This window comes from Oncorhynchus kisutch, unplaced genomic scaffold, assembly GCF_002021735.2.
Source record: "Oncorhynchus kisutch isolate 150728-3 unplaced genomic scaffold, Okis_V2 scaffold2951, whole genome shotgun sequence".
Lineage (NCBI taxonomy): Eukaryota > Metazoa > Chordata > Actinopteri > Salmoniformes > Salmonidae > Oncorhynchus > Oncorhynchus kisutch.
The window spans coordinates 57,501-66,809 of NW_022264896.1; the positions used below are offsets into that span (position 1 = coordinate 57,501).

The 9,309-nt window shown below is 43.1% G+C and overlaps 1 protein-coding gene and 1 pseudogene across 1 annotated transcript in view; both read right to left on the reverse strand.

The window, feature by feature from the left end:
* LOC109876812 (non-muscle caldesmon-like) overlaps nt 1-3,351 on the reverse strand; it is a 56,803-nt gene extending 53,452 nt beyond the window's left edge. Inside the window, exon 1 of the mRNA XM_031820032.1 lies at nt 3,286-3,351. Coding sequence (XP_031675892.1) covers nt 3,286-3,305 — 20 coding nt within the window. The 5' untranslated portion in view covers nt 3,306-3,351. The remainder of the gene's footprint in view (nt 1-3,285) is intronic.
* A 5,115-nt stretch (nt 3,352-8,466) lies between these two features.
* LOC109877250 (troponin I, fast skeletal muscle-like) overlaps nt 8,467-9,309 on the reverse strand; it is a 4,037-nt pseudogene continuing 3,194 nt past the window's right edge.

A 9,309-nucleotide genomic window follows, 5' to 3' on the forward strand; every position in this document is an offset into this window, starting at 1 on the left:
CTCCTCATGTTACCTTCCTCCTCCTCATGTTACCTTCCTCCTCCTCATGTTCCCCTTCATCCTCCTCCTGTTACCCTTCATCCTCCTCCTATTACCCTTCATCCTCCTCCTGTTACCCTTCATCCTCCTCCTATTACCCTTCATCCTCCTCATGTTACCCTTCATCATCCTCTGTCTCCATCATCCTCTGTCTCCTTCCTTTCTCTTATTCAGTGTTTCTCCATCCAGACAGGGAGAAGAGTAATGCCCAAAACACTCCCTACCACTGAAACATGCGCACACGCACACAGCCAGGCTCAGACACACAGACACACACACAGACACACGCACACACCCACCCATGAGTGATCCACCCCTCTCTCTTCACCCCCTCAAGGGACCCACAAACTCACAAACACTCCACAAAAAAACGTTACCACGGCAACATGACAAAGCACGCACGCCCGCAGATGCAGGCTAATTCTTTAATGATCACATGTAAGACTTCTGTTGAACAAAGAAATCACACACACACTCACTTACACACACATGGTTGGATACACACACTGGTTGGACAAAATAATCTCCCAGTACCCTGCGTTGCTTGGTACCCCCTCCCTCCCTCCCTCCCCCCCCCCTCGCCCCTCCCCCCTCAGCCTTCCATGTTGCCAGGTCCCCTTGTAAAACAGTCCTGGTGGAAAACAGAGTAAAACTCACAGGGCATAGAAATTACAGACAAATGGTTTTGCCTCTCAAATGCCCCCCTACTCCCTATGGAGCCCTATGGGTATTTGCCTGGCCCCCTACTCCCTATTTGCCTGGCCCCCTACTCCCTATAGAGCCCTATGGAAATGTAGTGCACTACATAGGGCGACAGGGTGCCATCTGGGAGGCAGACATGGAGCCTCGGCTTTAAGGTCAAACACTGACGTCAGGCATGTCTGGTGAAAGGAGGAGGGACCATTAGACTTCATTGAAACCAGGGAGGGTCTGAAGTTGTCTAATTTCATGTTGTATGTAACCAATACTGTTCAGCTCTTATTCTGTTTCAAGAAGGGATGTTTTAGGTGAATTTCACTAGTTTGTGTGAATTTAGCTGTTCGGGGTACTCAGCGTGTGTATAATATACGATGTGCTCACCGTACATGTCATTCCAGATAAGCCTAATCAGCTGTTCTCTCTCCGTGAAGATTTCTGCATGAGCCATGTAATGATTTGGCAGCTGCCACGAACTGAAATGGGACACTTTTAATCTGTCCTATCTAACAAGACGCAGACACAGCGGAGTAGCACATTAGTATCCATTTGTCTGTTAGAAACACTTCGTCTGTCCTTGACATTTGTAGAGAAACAATGACAGTGTGTAACATAACATCATGGCCACAGCTGACTGAGCCAGAGATACTCTTCTGGACTGTAGATATCATACCTGACTGAGCCAGAGATACTCTTCTGGACTGTAGATATCACAGGTGACTGAGCCAGAGATACTCTCCTGGACTGGAGATATCATACCTGACTGAGCCAGAGATACTCTTCTGGACTGTAGATATCATACCTGACTGAACTAGAGATACTCGACTGGACTGGAGATATCATACCTGACTGAGCCAGAGATACTCGTCTGGACTGGAGATATCATACCTGACTGAATCAGAGATACTCGTCTGGACTGGAGATATCATAACTGACTGAACCAGAGATACTTGTCTGGACTGGAGATATCATACCTGACTGAGCCAGAGATACTCTCCTGGACTGGAGATATCATACCTGACTGAACCAGAGATACTCGTCTGGACTGGAGATATCATACATGACTGAACCAGAGATACTCGTCTGGACTGGAGATATCATACCTGACTGAATCAGAGATACTCTTCTGGACTGTAGATATCATACCTGACTGAGCCAGAGATACTCTCCTGGACTGGAGATATCATACCTGACTGAATCAGAGATACTCGTCTGGACTGTAGATATCATAACTGACTGAACCAGAGATACTTGTCTGGACTGTAGATATCACAGCTGACTGAGCCAGAGATACTCTCCTGGACTGGAGATATCATACCTGACTGAGCCAGAGATACTCGTCTGGACTGTAGATATCACAGCTGACTGAGCCAGAGATACTCTCCTGGACTGGAGATATCATACCTGACTGAATCAGAGATACTCTCCTGGACTGGAGATATCACAGCTGACTGAATCAGAGACACTCGTCTGGACCTGGGTTGAAATACCATTTTAAATAATGTATCTGAGCCTAGGCTTAATGGACCAATAGAATAGTTCCAAAACTGTTTTCCATTCCAGGAAAGCGAGAGAAAACTATAAAATGTATTCAGATATTTCAGATCATATTTGAGCCCAGGTCTCGTTGAGAAACAATAATCGTTTGAGTCATGAATGGAAGCATGAGGTAATTCACACACCTACTGCAGTTATTTCCTAGACCCAGTGTTGACGTAACGTTTGAGGCAACAATTTAACTAAGAACAATGTTGGCTCTCACCTACTGCATTGTGTACCACATGTGTTTTCAATCAGGTCCTCTCGTCATACAGTATAACATTGGCTACGACACTGTCTGTCTCTCAGCCCTGGTGTGGATTTGGATTCACAGCATGGACTATATAGCAGCATGGTCAACATCACTGATAACGGTGTCCCTGTCATGATCTGTTTGTGATAGGTTCAGCATACGCATTCAACCAGCCTGGCTGGCCAATGGCCTGTCTCCCCATCATAGTCTATGACCCTTCACTATCACTATCACTGAGGACAGCATCTTCCTCATTTTGAGAGAGAGAACTGCAATGTCGCATGCCTTGTCTGGACGGTCACCTAGATATCAACATATCCAGAACTTGACTCAAAGTGAAACTAAAAGAATGAACAGAGTAGAAAGTTAGGTCAAACAATAACTATGTATGTGTATAAGTATGTGTATACCAAGATGCACTGTGTTAATCCCCCGGTCACTATTGTTGCCATCAACAAGTTAACTCATTCTACGACCACACTGAACAAAGTTGAGTAATTACAAATACATATATCAATACGAGACACCTTAAAGATTATGTGTACCAAAGATCTTTGTCCTATCTTTATACTAAATTCCCAATCTGGCCCTCAAACCATCAGGGTTACCTAATAATCCCCAGTTTGCAATTGGCTCATTCATCCCCCCTCCTCTCCCCTGTAACTATTCCCCAGGTCGTTGCTGTAAATGAGAACGTGTTCTCAGTCAACTTACCTGGTAAAATAACAGATAAATAAAAGGAACATACATTTACTAACCTTTTGTTTTTTGGGAGCATCGTCTTCTCAAGGTGCAACCAGGAAGTAAACAGCTCTGGTCATGTGACAATTTACAGGAAACATGTGACACTGCACTGCATTTGAGACCCTTTTATTGTTTCAATATTTGCTGGAAATACATTGATACGTCATTCAGTAACATGTTTAGAGCCTTATAACTGGAAATACATTGATACGTCATTCAGTAACATGTTTAGAGCCTTATAACTGGAAATACATTGATACGTCATTCAGTAACATGTTTAGAGCCTTATAACTGGAAATACATTGATACGTCATTCAGTAACATGTTTAGAGCCTTATAACTGGAAATACATTGATACGTCATTCAGTAACATGTTTAGAGCCTTATAACTGGAAATACATTGGTACGTCATTCAGTAACATGTTTAGAGCCTTATAACTAGAAAGACATTGATATGTCATTCAGTAACATGTTTAGATCCTTATAACTAGAAATACATTGATACGTCATTCAGTAACATGTTTAGAGCCTTATAACTGGAAATACATTGATACGTCATTCAGTAACATGTTTAGAGCCTTATAACTGGAAATACATTGATACGTCATTCAGTAACATGTTTAGAGCCTTATAACTGGAAATACATTGATACGTCATTCAGTAACATGTTTAGAGCCTTATAACTGGAAATACATTGATACGTCATTCAGTAACATGTTTAGAGCCTTATACCTGGAAATACATTGATACGTCATTCAGTAACATGTTTAGATCCTTATAACTAGAAATACATTGAAACGTCATTCAGTAACATGTTTAGAGCCTTATAACTGGAAATACATTGATACGTCATTCAGTAACATGTTTAGAGCCTTATAACTGGAAATACATTGATACGTCATTCAGTAACATGTTTAGAGCCTTATAACTGGAAATACATTGATACGTCATTCAGTAACATGTTTAGAGCCTTATACCTGGAAATACATTGATACGTCATTCAGTAACATGTTTAGATCCTTATAACTAGAAATACATTGAAACGTCATTCAGTAACATGTTTAGAGCCTTATAACTGGAAATACATTGATACGTCATTCAGTAACATGTTTAGAGCCTTATAACTGGAAATACATTGATACGTCATTCAGTAACATGTTTAGAGCCTTATAACTGAAAACGTTGTTTTACGGTCACTATTGTGACTGATGGGATTAAATAGGTACATATAAGGAATTTGAAATTATTTATACTTTTACTTTTACTTTTGATTCTTAAGTATAAGAGTCATTAGATTCCCGTGAGGAGCCTCTAGAGCGTCCTCCTCCTTCCTCCTTCACTTCTCTACTCTAGACGAAGAGTCATTAGATTCCCGTGAGGAGCCTCTAGAGCGTCCTCCTCCTTCCTCCTTCACTTCTCTACTCTAGACGAAGAGTCATTAGATTCCCGTGAGGAGCCTCTAGAGCGTCCTCTTCACGTAAAGTTGACAAGTTCATCTAGCTAACCCCTCCTCAAGATGTCGCCTGGGAGATGCTTAAGAATCACTCATTCTGCTCAGCTCAAAAGTCAATTGTTTAATTTAATTTTAACCCATAGAGACAGTTCATGATAATAATCTGACTGGGAGGGTTGATTGTTTTTAGATTCCTACGGAGGGAGGTCAAAGTTCCCGACACTAGTCAAAACAGACCGTTTTGACACATTTTCCCATGACTAAGGTAAATAGGAACTGGTCCAAAAAAAGCAACACAGGTCATCTGATATCATTACTCCCCTTCTCATAGGTTAATATCCAGGAAGGGAGAGGATCTGTCTGAGTCCTGTTATGTCAACACACATACACATGCAGTGATCAGAATCACCTCACTAAACCTCACACGCCCAGGACCTGGCTGTTATACGTTGAGCTAAAAGGAGACTGTAGATGAAGAACACACACATGCGCCCTCTAGTGGTGAAGGGTTGGACAGATCAGGACACGGGTGTGGGCTGTGATCCGCAGCATTACAGCTTCAGGCAAATGTAACCTGCGGAAACCCTTGAATATCTTTGTAAATAATGTTATAATATATATCATGTGGAGAGCAGAAGCCAATCAGCATTTTATCTCCAGTCATTCTGTGAAATAATAATGGAACTGGGAATTTACATTCAATCAATCGTTCAACATGAGCTCAGTTGTACAACTTTACAGATTTGTGAAACAAGCACAAAGCATGAGCCCCAAACCACTAGACACGCCCCATTCTGACCCCAACTATGACCTGGTCATATGTAGCCACGCCCAGGACCTGCCTGTTATGCGTTGAGCTAAAAGGAGACTGTAGCTGAAGAACACACACATGCGCCCTCTAGTGGTGAAGGGTTGGACAGATCAGGACACGCCACATTCTGACCCCAACCGTGACCTGGTCATATGTAGCCACTAGACATGCCCCATTCTGACCCCAAACATGACCTGGTCATATGTAGCTACTTGACACGCCCCATTCTGACCCCAACATGACCTGGTCATATGTAGCCACTAGACATGCCCCATTCTGACCCCAAACATGACCTGGTCATATGTAGCTACTTGACACGCCCCATTCTGACCCCAACATGACCTGGTCATATGTAGCCACTAGACAAGTCATATTCTGAACACAATTCCAGTATATAATTCCAAATCCGTAACATTATTCCTAACATTGGAATCTTCTAAAAAACAAAATGGCCGTAGGGAGCACAACTGTGCCCCTCTGGAAGTCCATCACCCATCACTCCCAAAGATAGCTGTGAAGGAACCCCCCTCCCCAGTGTCTCAGAGGAACCCCTCCCCCCTCCAGTGTCTTAGAGGAATCCCCCCCCCAGTGTCTCAGAGGAATCCCCCCAGTGTCTCAGATGAATCCCCCAGTCTGTGTCTGTGTGTGTGTGTGTGTCTGTGTGTGTCTGTTTGTGTGTGTGCATGCGTGCGTGCGTGTGTGCATCATACCATCTAGTGGAGGAAAAGCACAATGGATTATGGGTTATTTATATTACGGAACCTACCCAATGTCATAATTACATCATAATTTGGCCCCATGACATTATTAAAATGTTTTTAATTTGAGTAGTTTCTTTTACTATAATATACAGTTCGTTGGGAAAGTATTCAGACCCCTCAACTTTTCCACATTTTGTTACAGCCTTATTCTAAAATGGATTAAATAAATACAACATCCTTATCAATATACACACAATACCCCATAATGACATCACAATACCCCCTAATGACATCACAATACCCCATAATGACATCACAATACCCCATAATGACATCACAATACCCCCTAATGACATCGCAATACCCCATAATGACATCACAATACCCCATAATGACATCACAATACCCCATAATGACATCACAATACCCCATAATGACAAAGTGAAAACGAAGATTTTTTTTTTGCAAATGTATTGATAACAAAAAACTGAAATACCTTATTAACATAAGTATTCAGACCCTTTGCTCTCAGACTCAACATTTACCTCAGGTGCATCCTGTTTCCATTGATCATCCTTGAGATGTTTCTACAACTTTATTGGAGTCCACCTGTGGTAAATTCAATTGATTGGACATGATTTTGGAAAGTCACAGAGCTGTCTATATAAGGTTCCACAGTTGAAGGTGCATGTCAGAACAAAAAATCAAGCCATGATGTCGAAGGAATTATCTGTAGAGCTCCGAGACAGGATTGTGTCGAGGCACAGATCAGGGGAAGGGAACCAAAACATTTCTGCAGCATTGTAGATCCCCAACAACACAGTGGCCTCCGTCATTCTTAAATGGAAGAAGTTTGGAACCACCAAAACTCTTCCTAGTGGTGGCCGCCCTGCCAAAATGAGCAATCGGGGGAGAAGGGCCTTGGTCAGGGAGGAGACCAGGATCCCGATGGTCACTCTGACAGAGCTCCAGAGTTCCTCTGTGGAGATGGGAGAACCTTCCAGAAGGACAAACATCTCTGCAGAACTCCACCAATCAGGCCTTTATGGTTGGGTGGCCAGACAGAAGCCACTCCTCAGTAAAAGGCACAGGCTTTTCATAGCAGCCAGATTGTTGTATAATTCCTTCTGGCATCTACGTACACTCCTCGTCTCACCTTTCCCTTTCTTCAGTGTACAACACGTCAGCTGTCTGTGACCAGGCGAAAAAACCTTTCCAAGCCAAACCTTCATATCATAACCGCTAACTGCTACACACAGCCTAAATCGTTATCACCATATTAGCTAACGTCAAGTCAACAACATAGCTTCTAGAAGCTAACACTTTAGTAAACCCACTACAATCATGCAGTACAGTGTACTGTTAGCAGCAAGCAGTTTAGCACTTACACTGGCAGGCCACGGTGACAATAAATGAATCAAACCAAACGCTTACCTTGACTTGGAAGAGTTCCGTTGTTGGATAGACATTGCCAGCCAAGTAACATAGCCTCCTTCTCTGTTTGAGCCGGATTTGAGTATGGCTAAACTAGCTAGCTGCATTTGCTAGCTAAGTACCTGAAAGTTAAATAAAATAAGAAATATATCTATCTCTCTCTCTCTCTCTCTCTTGCTTCTCTTTGATTTTTGAAGAAAATTAATTAGTTCACACTGTTCAACTATTGTCTTTCTCTATCTTTGAGTCAACTACTCACTAGATTTGATGCACTGCAGTGCTAACTAGCTGTAGCTTATGCTTTCAGTACTAGATTCATTCTCTGATCCTTTGATTGGGTGGACAACATGTCAGTTCAAGCAGCAAGAGGCTCTGATAGGTTGGAGGGACGTTCTGTTGTCATAATTACTGTTTAAGTCTATGGAAGGGGGTGAGAACCATGAGCCTCTGAGGTTTTGTATTGAAGTCAATGTACCCAGAGGAGGGATGGAAGCTAGCTGTCCTCCGGCTACACCATGGTGCTACCCTTCAGAGCGCTGCTGAGGCTACTGTAGAACTTCAATGCAAACAATGTGTTTTAATCAATTATTTGTTGACGTGAATATATTTAGGTATAGTTTTATCTACAAACGATAACATTCGAATGTTTCGCAATTTGAATTTTTATGAAATTGACCGAGGAGGATGGTCCTTCACTTCCTCCTCTGAGGAGCCTCCACTGACTCACAGTCACGCATGCTTACATTTTACAATTTGTCCATTTCCCCCCCACTATAAAAAAATTAATAACAAAATATTGAAGTATTTTCATTTATTAGACAGAGTCGTGTAAACAGGAGGAGGAGAATGTAGATTAAAATGGAGGATGTTATCAGATGAGACATATGAACACAAATACAGATATTAGGGGTCTTGTTAAAGGGTCTTAAGGGTCGGACTCAAACATCTCTTTCTACCGTCCATGCCAGCCTTGTCCTCTATGTTCTTACGCCAGTCAGCTGCATCTTTCACCTGTGGAGTTAGAGAAGGGAGAGGAGAGGAGAGGAGGGAGGGGAGAGGGAGAGGAGAGGAGAGAGGAGAGGAGAGGAGAGGAGAGGAGGAGGGAGGGAGAGGAGAGGAGAGGAGAGGAGAGGAGAGGAGAGGAGGAGCGAGAGAGAGAGGAGAGGAGAGGAGAGGAGAGGAGAGGAGAGGAGAGGGAGGAGAGGAGAGGAGAGGAGAGGAGAGGGAGAGAGGAGAGGAGAGGAGAGGAGAGGAGTTTGGATGAGGTTATAAGGTGGTTGGGAACCCTGATATTCAAAATTGTGTAAGGCAGTTCTGTCTAGCATTGGGGCGCGCTCGTGGACACCATTCCAACCCGACTCAGTAAAATTAGAAGCAACCATACCTCCTCCGTGACCTCCTTCTTGACTTGCTTCAGGTTGGACCTCAGATCCATGGACACCTTGTGTTTGGAGCCCAGCAGAGCCCTGGAGCATAGCATCAGCAGACATGCAGACTTTCTTCAGGACGGGCTTCCTGAACTTGCCCTTCAGGTCTTGTATTTTATCTTCAGATCCTCAATCTGAAAAGAGAGAGACAGAGAGAGAGACAGAGAGAGAAAGAGAGACAGAGACAAGAGAGAAGATAGACAGAGAGAGAG